Consider the following 12,485-nt stretch of genomic DNA (forward strand, 5'->3'; position numbering starts at 1 on the left):
AAAAAAAAAAAAAAAAAAAAGTGGCTCCTAATAGCAAAACAAAACAAACATGCAAAATAAACAATGTAAAAAAGATGGTGTTAATTTTTAAAATGACATTTTAAAAGTCAAACAATTGGCCAGTAATTAACTTGAATTTCTTGTATCTGTTTATATTCAACTCTTTTTTTTCTTTTATTAAAATTTGAGACAAGGTCTTACAATGTAGTACACATACGCCTTGTATTTGGAATAACCCACACTGGCCTTGAATGTTTAATCTTCCTGCCTCAGCCTCTCAAATGCAGTGATTACAAGGTCGGACTACTATGCCTGACTTACATTTCCTTTTTGGTTTTGTTTTGTTTGATTTTACTCTTAGATTTTATTTTATCTGTGTGTTTTGCCTCTATGTTCATATATATGCACCATGAGTGTGCCTTTGTGTGTGTGCCCTGTGAGTGTGCCTAAACCTTCAAAGGTCAGAAAGGGGGGTTAGATCCTTTGAGAGCAGAATTACAGATTGCTGTGAACCACCATGGGGGCACTGGGAACTCAAGCCAGGTCCTCTGCAGCAGCAGTAACAAGTGCTCTTAACCACTGAGCCATCTCTGCACCCACATGCATATGTATATATTCCACACACACACACACACACGTACATATACACATATACATATATGGTTGCATTTGGCTGTTTACACTAATGGGCTTCTTTATGACTTTACTTTGTGTGTTTGAAACATTCTGAATAGCATGTAAACCATAGCTACAATTTAGGGACTAATATTAAATAGGCACCTGTCTATTCATCTAAGTAATTTATTTAAAATTTTTCCTTATGGCAAAATGTACTTAAAACATTTTAATCATTTTGAAAGTTACATTTCAAGATACATTAGCATGATTGTATCCATTACCCCCCACCTTATACCCACTGAAGACTGATTTCCCACTCGCCTTCTCTCCCTCTGTGTACTGTCTTCCAGCCTTGGTTCCTACCCATTCTTGGTTCCTTGGGTAGATAGAATCATATTATATTTGTCCTTTAGTGTTGGGATTGGTTTTCTTTTCACCATGTATCCATGTTCTAGAAAGTTTTACAACTTCTTTCCTTGTGTTTAAACCTTTTATTTGTGACTCATTGGTTAATAGACATCTGGATCATTCTGCCTTTGGCTGTAGTGAACAATGTTGCCATAATACTGGTGTACCAGGCACGTGTTTCTTCCTAGAATTACCACTGATGTATCAGACAGTGGTTGTGGAGATTGGATCCAGAACCTCAGAGCCCTGTCCCTAGCCCCATACAGTAATCCTATGGTTAATTTTCTGAGCTGCCGGCACACTGTTCTTCACAGCAGCATTTTATCATTTATATCCCCAGCAGCAACACATGGGCCTACAGTTCTCTCACATTCTCAAAACACTTGTTGTTTGTCATTTGAAAATGCCTTTTAAAAAGTACTTCATAGCATAAGTTTCTAAAATGTCTTTCATCTTTAATAAAAAGATGAGTGGAATTAAACTGACTGGATATGAAGTGCTTTCAGAGTAGGCTTCAGTTTGTAAATGTGACTTTGTTTTCTAGGGTGTTCTGGAACACGATGCATTCCACAGGTCACTCTTGGCCTGCTGCCTTGACGTGGTCACTTTTTCCTATAAGCCTCCTGGGAATTTTCCATTTATTGCTGAAATATTTGATGTACCACATTATCATTTTTATAAGGTATTTAAAAATTATACTGCTGATTATGAGACTAACCTCTTGTTATCTACCTTGCTCACATTAAACATATAAACCTATTAAAAATCTAATAATCTTTGCACAGAGAACAAAGAAGAGTCTTTGACCTTTGTAAATTCTTGTACTACATAGTAGTATGGCAGATCTCTTTTGCCTGAAACATTCAGGATGTTTTCCATCTGCCAAAGGACGCCGGAATACTATGATTAAAGACCTAGGTCGGGGGTAGGGGCAGGTGTGGTGGATCACACCTATAACCCAGCACTTGGAAAGTGTAGGCAGGAGGATTGCAGGCTTGAACTGGAGTAAGCATGAGCTCTTGGAAAGAAAAGAAAGAGAAGCAGGTACAGAAAGTAAGAAGAAGGGATGCTGGGACTGGAGGGATGGCTCAGCAGTTAAAAGTGCTTCTTGCTCTTGCAAAGGACCTGAGTTCAGTTCCCAGTCCACGTCAACTCCAGGTCCAGAAGATCGGGAACCCATTTCTGACATCCTTCCATCCATACACAGGTCATAAACACACACATGCACACACACACACACACACACACACACACACACACACACATGCACACACACATATACACACACGGGTAAAAAGAAATCTTCATTAAAAAGCAGCATCCATATCTCTAATGTTATATAGCTTGTATATGTCTTTCTCGTTTATGAAAGTTTAATATTGGAGTTATTTTCAGGAAAAAAAATCTATTTTCTATCATCCTACTTATTTTGAGACAGGGCATCATCTAGACCAGGCTGGCATCAAACTCAAGGTTAACTTGAAATTTCTGTTCTCTTGCCTCTACCTCCTGAGAGCTAGGATTACAGGCATGGGCCCCCACACTCTGCTTATGGTTAGAGACTATTAATATTATTTTGTGTTATTGATACTGGAAAGTGAGCCCACAGCCTTAAGCATTCACTCTATTTCTGAACTATACATCCAACCTCTTTCTGTCTTTCTATTTTTATTCCTTTCCTTTTCTTTTCGAAACAGGGTTTCTCTGGGTAGCCATGGCTATCCTAAAACTCACTCTGTAGACAAGGCTTGCCTCTGAACTCATAGTACTTAAAGAGTACTGTTTTCAGGTTCAATGTATAAGGTATATTTTGTACAAACTATTTTATATTATCATGTATAGATTATTTACAGGCTATAAAATGATGAGCAAGTTGCTATATATGGCTTTAATGAACTTGTAATTTCTGATAAAGTATGTGGATATTTTAAAAATATTCAGATGTTTCATTTTGCTTTTATACTTTTGAATGCACAATCTAGTAATTGCTAGTCAATAAACTGGGTGTTTTCTTTATTGCAGGTAATTGAAGTATTTATTAGAGCAGAAGATGGTCTTTGCAGAGAAGTGGTCAAACACCTCAATCAGATTGAAGAACAAATTTTAGACCATTTGGCATGGAAAACCAAGTCCCCACTGTGGGACAGAATTAGAGATAATGAAAACAGAGTCCCTACATGTGAAGAGGTTTGTGACAATATCTTAGCATCTTTCTGTAAGGGAAACACATCAATATTGTTTATTGCCTCCTTCTACAGAGAGTGGTTGGAGCTGGGGTCTCTGTCCTTTGGGGTATAGGGCTTTGCAGTGTGGTTAATGGTTTATTCCTGTATCAAAGAGGAACCTGTAACTGCCTCAAGGTTTCCATGACAGGAAAGATTGAGGCTGCTATTCTGAACCTCCAAATCATAAGGTACACTAGCTCAGACACAGTCTCCATATTGATTTTAAATCTTTTAAGAATTTTAGTTTTAGTAATTTTATTAAGAAATAACTAATTGGACAAAAATTTTTCCTTTTGCTTTAGACTATTACTATCTGTCTCTTTCTGTCTTTCTATTTTTATTCCTTTCCTTTTCTTTTCGAAACAGGGTTTCTCTGGGTAGCCATGGCTATCCTAAAACTCACTCTGTAGACAAGGCTTGCCTCTGAACTCATAGAGATCCGCCTGCCTCTACCTTCCAAGTGCTGGGATTAAAGGTGTGCACTGCTTTTTGACTGTTAAGATTTTGTGCAAATGATTCTTTCTTTATAGGTCATGCCACCTCAAAACCTAGAGAGAACAGATGAAATTTATATTGCTGGCTCTCCCTTAACCCCGAGAAGGGTGGGTGAAGTTCGTGCTGATGCTGGAGGACTCGGAAGAAGTAAGTTTAAAATACAAAGAGGAATATTTTGGAGTCTTGAATCTATATACTTACATCCCATCTAAACCTGTAAGTAAAATTAACAGGCTATGCATAGCAAAGAATATTGTGTCCTTTAGTGACACAGCGATCACTTAAAAATGCTTTTTGTGTGCAGGAGGGTTGGAACATGATCTTGTGTAGCCCAGGCTGGCCTTGAACTTTGCTATGTTACCATTGATAACCCTGGACTCCTGACTGTCCACTTTGCAAATGCTGGATTCCAGGTGTATGCCACCACACCTGACTTAAAAATGCTTTTAAGGAATATTAAAAACATTAAAAATTATTGTGAGAGGTTTGGCTATATAGCCCAGGCTCCTCTTGAATTCTACATTGCCTTGCTTCCCCCAACAAGGATTATGGGAGTGCCAAGCTTATCTTTTTAGAACACTTTACATTTAACTTGATCTTTTGTAAGTGCATATCCATCTATAAACAAAAGGGCAGAAATGGGAAAAGCAAACTGCTAACAATACTTACAATTGCTGGCCACAGACTTCTCAGTGAATTCTCTCATTCTTTCGAGTGTGTCTTCTTTTTATGCTTTTATTTTGTTATGTTTATTAGAGATGGGAGTCTCACTGTGTTGCCCAGGCTAATTTCCATCCTTAGCCCTCCTGACTAACCCCCTTGCATAGCTGGGAATCAGGTATGTAGCACCACAGCCGGATGTTAAGGATAGAGCTCTGGGCCACAGGTAGATACAGATAAGCCAGTGAGCATAGGTTGGCTCCGTGAGTGGAACATGTCAGCTTCCTCACTGGAGCTGTGTTGCGATACTTAGTAATGTGATATCGCTGCTGGCCCAAAAGACACAGAAAATCCGGCTTATGTTGTAGCTAGCTCCTTAGATGGCTGCCTCAGTGCTAGGTTCATGTTCATGTGTGAGGTCCGCCTTCCTTGAGGTTCTTTTTGTTTTCCCCATGGTTGAAGATTGAAGTCAGGGACTCCCAAATGTAAAGCACACATGCTACTCTTTTTTTAAAAGATGTATTTATTTATTTTATGTATATGAGTACACCTTTGCTCTCTTCAGAGACACCAGAAGAGAGCATCAGATCCCATTACAGATGGTTGTGAGTCACCATATGGCTGCTGGGAATTGAACTCAAGACCTCTGGAAGAGCGGTCAGTGCTCTTAACCACTGAGCCATCTCTCCAGCCCACACATCTTACTCTTGAGTACACACCAGCTCCACAGCTATTTTCAAAGAACAGTTTGTTTATATATATATATGTATATGTATATGTATTTTACATATATACATATATATATGTAAAATAATTTCTGGAGAGCCCCAAATCCATTAGAATATTGCTAATACTAGGCCTATTTCACAATGTACTTGAAAGCCATTAGCAATAAGTGGATCAGTTTTAAAATCAAGTTTACTCTAACTCAGTGCCTACTCAGTAAATATGGATGATACAGGCTGTGGTGGCAGACTTCTGTAATTCTAACACTTGAAGGCTAAGGTAGGAGGATCTTCACTTTAAGGCCAGTCTGATTTAGCTACATGAGACCCTGTCCCAAAACAATAATAAACAACAGAAAACCAAACTAATTAAATGCTTTTTGAAATCTTTCTCATTTAAAAATTTGTTGCGGGAATTAAAAAAAATGAATCCCCCCGTTAAAACTCCCTTTCCTGCAAGAACAGTTTGCTTTTATATATATATATATATATTTGCTTACAAAGAGTATGAAGATATGCTAGCTACTAGGTGCACCTGTCGTTAGTGTTGGGGACACTACAACAGTGCCTCAAGCCTGCCAGGGAGAGCAATGCTGTGGGCCTTGGAGTGCCTGGGCAGAGAGCTTCCTGTGATCAATGTCTTCTGTGCCTCACAGTGCACATTGTGTGAGCTGGGGAAGTGTGTGTGTGGATGAGCATGGTGTGTGCAGTAACCATAGGTGTAAAGGACACACTCAATGGTTGTTGCCATAAACCAAATGAAATGTAGCTCATTTGGAGATCTCTTTTTTCCCCACGAGTGTGGTTTTCAATGGACAAATTTATTAGCATAAGTCTTGAGTAGAAATGTAGGTGTGAACACTTCAGAGTGCTGTGGTTTTATGTAACGAAGAATAAACTGTTGATGGCGGACTCTTGTTATTCTCTCCCAGCTTGGTTGCAACATCTCGCTCACAGGCAATGCTTTACACACCCCCACAATCATTCATCCAGCTAGTGCCTAGGACCCAGTAGGTAATGCATGACTCTTAAGACCTTAATATCCAATCAGGTATATTAAGATAATATAAGATAATAATAATATCATAATTTACAAGATGCCAATACAATAATTTCAGAACCAAATAATAAAGACAGTATTCTAACCTAATTAATCTCTTTTGTAAAAACCTTTGCTGGGTTGTATAACCACTCGGGGCCTGACTCTTTATCATCCTCTGACTCCATGATCTCTTCTCCTCCTGCTCCTGACCTTTCTCCTCCTCCCACTCTAGCTCCACCTCTCTATTCCTGTCCAATCACAGGCCTGTCCGTGCCCTAATGTGATTGGACAGAGAAAATGCTGCAACAAAAATTGATTTTAGATTTATGTGTATGACCGTTTCACCTACATGTATGTCTGTGTACCATGAATGTGCCTGGTGCCTGCAGAGGTCAGAAGGTGTTGGACCCTCTGTAAGTGGAGTTATGGTAGTTGAGAGCCGCCATGTGGGTGCTGAGATCCAAACCTGCGTCATCTGCAAGAGCAGTGCTCTCACTGCTCAGCCATCTCCAGTCTTTCCTCATCGTGAAAGAACAACAGGAATGGTTTAACTACTTTTCAGTCAAACAGAGCTGTCTCAGCTCTGATAAGCCTGACTTTTTCAGTCTGGTTTTTGTAGTTTGTGAATTAAAGTTTGACATTCAACTTCCTTTTCTTTGTCCTTGCTACATCTCCCTTAAGTTAGGAAAATCTACATGATGCTGGTTCCACAACCCAGTCCCTGGCTTTTTCTGTCTTCTTGTAATCCAGAGAATGCTAAGACACAGCTTCCAGGATTCACTCCTGTTGATCTCCCTACTTTTACCTTTAAAATTGTAAGAGCTACTGTTACACAGGTCTTACAGGTGGACATGGGAAAAAGGAATAGTTACGATTCAAACATGCACATATTAGTAAGAATCCTTAAACTAAGCCATAACACTTAGCTTTTGTTTAGAGTGACTAAGAAAAGAACAATCGTTTTGGGCATGGGCATGGTGCTGCATGCCCTTAATCCCTGCACTTGGGAGGCAGGAGCAAGTGAGTCTGAGGTCAGCTTTTGCTAAATAGTGAGTTCTGGGATACCCAGAACTACACAGAGAGACCTTGTCTCAAAAAAAAAAAAAAAAAAAAAGTTGAAGAAAGAATGTTAATAGTTATACAATGCTGTAAATATGTATTTAAAAATGGCTAATGCTGGTAAGGTTATTTTTATATTTTGCAACAATTCAAAAATTATTTTATAAAGCCATTGAATTATATAACTGAAGTGAATAAAATGTATGGCACATGAGTCATATCTCAATAAAGCTGTTTAAAACTAAGTTTATTAAATCTATACCATACATGTCTATCTACTGAAGAATATAGGATGTTAGTAATCTTTCCTTTGTGGAAAAAGACTGATGAATATTCACAGAAAGCTGAAGGAGAAAATCACAGGATAGCAGGCACATCATCCTATCTCCTGGCCAGGTAATGTCTTTGTTAAAATTGGAATATGGGAAAAAGTAAATGATTCCTTAAATGGCCTCTTCACCAAAGTCATAACAGAGGACATGGTGACTGAGGACAAAGCCTTGCTTCATTTACAGGAAGGAAAACCAGAAAGAGAGCACCGTGAGGCAGAGTGTCTCCTTTGCGAAATGCTTCCAGTTGAATTTCCACTAGAACAAATATGGGTTCACCATGACTTCTGTACATTTTATTTGCTTTTGAAATTATGAAGTATTTGAAACACACTGAATTTCCTTTTGAACAAGAGCTTAGCTAGAGGTCTGAATTGTCTCTTTGTTAAATAGTTTGATTTCTTTTGATCGTAGGTATAACATCTCCAACCACATTGTATGACAGGTACAGTTCCCCAACAGTCAGTACTACTAGAAGGCGCCTGTTTGAGAATGATAGTCCCTCTGAAGGAAGCACATCTGGGCGCATCCCCCCACAACCCCTAGTCAACGCTGTCCCCGTGCAGAATGTATCTGGGGAGGCTGTCTCTGTCACACCAGTTCCTGGACAGACCTTGGTCACCATGGCAACAGCCACTGTCACGGCCAACAATGGACAAACAGTGACCATTCCAGTTCAAGGTAAGGAAGACAGAGTTAGGGATTGAGTTCTCTGGCATTTGTCAGAAAGTCACCTAAGATTTGGAAAGTGTCAAAGATGATGGAAGATGGGGAGGAAAGAAACGAAGACTTCATGTCAACCTTCTTTTCTTCTTTGTAACAAACTGCAGGTATTGCCAACGAAAATGGAGGGATAACATTCTTCCCAGTTCAAGTCAATGTTGGGGGCCAGGCACAGGCTGTGACTGGCTCTATCCAGCCCCTCAGTGCCCAAGCACTGGCTGGAAGTCTGAGTTCCCAACAGGTCACAGGAACAACTTTGCAAGTCCCCGGTCCAGTGGCTATTCAACAGATTTCCCCTGGCGGACAACAGCAGAACCAAGGCCAGCCATTAACCAGCAGCAGTACCAGGCCACGGAAGACTAGCTCCTTATCACTTTTCTTTAGAAAGGTAATTTTTCATGCACCCTACTGCAGCACAGGCTTGGGAAGTGTAAGCATTAAATAGGGTTTGAAATATTCTTATCTCTCTGTTAGGTTTACTACTTAGCCGGTGTCCGCCTTCGAGATCTTTGTACAAAACTAGATATTTCAGATGAACTGAGGAAAAAAATTTGGACCTGCTTTGAATTCTCTATAATCCAGTGTACCGAACTTATGATGGACAGACATCTGGACCAGTTGTTAATGTGTGCCATTTATGTGATGGCGAAGGTAAGTCCCATTTTCAGTACTGCAAAGGCAATGGTACTCCTTCATTTCCTGAACATTTTTAAATAGCTACTCACTGAGTCTTACATCCCAAATATGTGCTCTCAGCAGAGCTTTAGAATTTTATAGACATTTTAGAGATATTGGGCAGTATTTTTTATCCATCTATTAATAGACATGTGGATTGTTTCTTGCAATTATGAACAACACTGTTGTATGCATTATAGGTGATATTTTGTGTAGACACAGACTTCCATTTCTCTCAGAGTAAATGTTTAGAAATGGATCTGTGGGTCATATGGGTATGTGTAAACCCTAAGGAACTGCCAGGCTACTTTTCAAAGTGTGGTTCCATACTTTTATATTCCTATATGCAATATATAAAGTTCTTAATTCCTCTAGTTTCTCATCAGTACTTAAAAAAAGACTTGTTATATGTTTAGAGAGGGATGGAGTTTTTGCCCTGAGAATTCATTGCCAAATTTGAGGTCCAGTATCATGAAGGGTTGCCATGTCTTCTGCATTTCTGTTTCTGACTTACCACGAGTCCTCTTTACATGTAGGATGAGAGTCATGTCCAGTTTCAGTCTTTGTGTTGCTTTCTGGCTGCTACACTGTTACTTAAGCCATGTCTCCCCACTGAATAAACGGTTTTGGCATGTTTGTGGAATCAGTTCTCATGGACACATGGGTTATGTCGAGACTGTCTATTTGATTATGTTGATCTGTGTCTGTCATAGGTAGTACTTTATACTCTCAATGACGCTTGCTTTTCTGTAAATTTTGAAATTGGGAAATGGGTCCTAATTTTGTTTTATTTTAGACTATTTTAGCTATTCTCAGTCAACTGGAAGTCCATAAAAATTTTAGAATCAAGTTGTCACTGTCATAAAAGAGTCACATGAAAATCTATAGGTCACTTGGGGGAACTCAGTCACCTTACGTTCAGTCTTCCTTCCTCCACATGGCAAGTTTTCACATTTGCTTAGGTCTTTGATTTTTAACAATGGGTCATGCTTTCAGAATGTAGCTCTCACCCTTGTCATTTTTCCTGTAGGTTTTGATGGTATTGTAAATGTAGCTGTTTTGGTTTTGATGTACTCATAGCAAGAGTACCGAAAATAGTTGGGTTCTGTGCCTCGACTTTGTATCCAGCAACCTTGCTAAGTTGGTTGGTTTGTTTGTTTGTTTGTTTTGTTTTGCTTTTGTGGTGCAGAGATTGAACCTAGGGCCATTAAAATGCTAGACAAGCACTCTATACTCAGCTCCATCTCCAGTCCTGAACCTTTTACTGATACTCATTAAGCATATTTTGTGTCAACTATTTTTATGTGCAGATTATGCAGTCTTAATACTTGTCCAAATATGGACAAGTAATGGTACAATTATTATGGTTAGAACATCTAGTAAAATTTTAAAAGTAGAAATCCTTGTATGCTTCCTAGTCTTACTTAGAAAATAATTAACTAGTCTTTCGCTATTGGAATGTGGCATTAAATCTCTCCTCCACCTCACCTGTAACCTCAGATAGACTGCTTTCACCCAGTGAGGCGTTTTAGCTTATTGAATGTTGTTTCATAAAAAGGTGTTGGGTGTTATTAAAGGCCTTTTTCTGTATTCATTGTAGTTTTGATACGCTAATGATGTATACTGCATTGGTTGGATTTCATAGTGGATCATTTGCCTTCCCTTTGCAAATCTTTTACTTACGGTGACAATTTTTAATTTCATGTTGGGTTTACTAGTTTGTTGAAGAATGGTGTGCTTATTCACAAGCTGTTGACTGGGATTTTATTGCATGGTTTTGCCTGGTTTTGTTCCTGGGGTAAACCTGGCCTTTTAGAAAGACAAATGTTTCCTCTTATTCTCTGTGAAGTTTGATATTGGCCAAGAAGTCCCTGGAACCTGGTCTTTCCCTTGTGGGTAATGTATTGATGAACTCACCTTTACTGTTCTTATAGGTCTGTTCCGTTCACCTGTCACTTCTAGAGTTTTTGGCAGTGGGTATCATTTAAGACACTGTCTGTCTCCCGAGCTAAGGACATGTAATTTTTTTTTTCCTTTAAGGTCTATAGTAAAGTCCTCTTTCATTTCTGATTGTAGTAATTTGAGTTATTTTTCTTGGTCAATCTAAATAAAGGTTGGTAAATTTTGATAATTTCTAAGACTGCTTGACTTCATTTATTATTTCTATTAAGACACACCCATTATTATTTTCTTCTTTCAGCTTACTTTGGCCTTTTAAATTTTTTCATTTATTTGGTGTGTGTGCGTACACAGGGCCAAAGAACAGTTTCTAGGAGTTAGCTCTGTCTTCCTTTAGGTCACTAGCCTTGCATCTAACATTTTTACTCACTTTATGCCACAGTATCTTGGATTTTTTTCCTAGTACATTGTACAATTAGGAATATAATATATATTTAGTATTATACTATATTTTCTCAGTGTCTTTAAAAACAGTATTTCAGTATCCTTTGTAAATATAACACTAACTACAAAGCCAGGCATCATATTAGCTACATCTCAGAACTTGGTATCATGTATGTTTATCTCAAATTACACTTGATTTTCATATGATTTCTATTTAGCTTGCATGTTCTGCAGGACCATGTGACTTACAATTTTGTGAATTTCCCAAACTTCTCTCTGTTGCTGATTTCTAGTTTCATTTCATCGTCTGAAAAACACTTTTATGTATTCCAGTTCTTTTAAATGTATGCAGGGTTTTTGTGTGCTTGATGACAAGGTCACATATATCGCAACCCAGACTTGGGCTTCCTCTATTCCTAAGTGCTAGAGTTACAGGTATATACAGCCATGCCAGTTTTACCCAGTGCTGGTGACTGAACCCAAGGCTTTGGGCATGACAGTTAAGCACCATACAAACTGAAAACTGTGTCTAGCAGTTTGACATTAGTTTAGGTAAATACTCTATTGCCATCATGAGAATAGAGTGCTTTCTAGATGTTTATTAGGTCAAGTTGTTTAAGAGACTTGTTTTCTGTTTTCACTTTGATCCTCTGCTGAGATCTGCTATTGTTGAAAGTTCTGTATTGAAATCTCTACATATTTTGAGGTTGTCTATTTTACCCCTTTCTGCAATGGGGTTCATGTTTTAGTACTGTATTAATAGGTAGACTTAGGTACTTATGTACCTATAGCTTTCTGATGGGCTGGTCCTTTGTGAAGTGAACTAATTCTTCAGTAATATTTGTGTTGCTTTTTAAAACCTACTTTACAGCTTTCTTTTGACTACTGATTAAGTGAACATATCTGTTGTTTACTGTCAAATAATCTGTCTCCCAAGACAACACAGTTTGATGTTTCCCAGTATTCCAATTTTCTAACATATTGTGTTTAATCCATGTTTATTGTTACTGACTCGACTTTGTCTGCCGTTTCCCTTGTTTTCTATGTTTCTTATATACACACATTCCATTCTCTGTATAGCTCTATGTATCTTTTATACACACATTCCATTCACTATATAGCTCTATTCCTTGAGATTTGCTTTCTTTTGAATTAAGTATTTTCTATTGGAGATTTTCAGTAA

The 12,485-nt window shown here is 38.4% G+C and overlaps 1 protein-coding gene across 1 annotated transcript in view; it reads left to right on the forward strand.

Annotated features, from left to right (window-relative positions):
• Nucleotides 1-12,485, forward strand: part of Rbl2 (RB transcriptional corepressor like 2) — a 52,621-nt gene that overhangs the window by 28,748 nt on the left and 11,388 nt on the right. Inside the window, exons 12-17 of the mRNA XM_031340830.1 lie at nucleotides 1,571-1,708; nucleotides 3,049-3,213; nucleotides 3,782-3,893; nucleotides 7,976-8,242; nucleotides 8,392-8,672; nucleotides 8,759-8,935. Coding sequence (XP_031196690.1) covers nucleotides 1,571-1,708; nucleotides 3,049-3,213; nucleotides 3,782-3,893; nucleotides 7,976-8,242; nucleotides 8,392-8,672; nucleotides 8,759-8,935 — 1,140 coding nt within the window. The remainder of the gene's footprint in view (nucleotides 1-1,570; nucleotides 1,709-3,048; nucleotides 3,214-3,781; nucleotides 3,894-7,975; nucleotides 8,243-8,391; nucleotides 8,673-8,758; nucleotides 8,936-12,485) is intronic.

This window comes from Mastomys coucha, unplaced genomic scaffold (genome assembly GCF_008632895.1).
Source record: "Mastomys coucha isolate ucsf_1 unplaced genomic scaffold, UCSF_Mcou_1 pScaffold22, whole genome shotgun sequence".
NCBI lineage: Eukaryota > Metazoa > Chordata > Mammalia > Rodentia > Muridae > Mastomys > Mastomys coucha.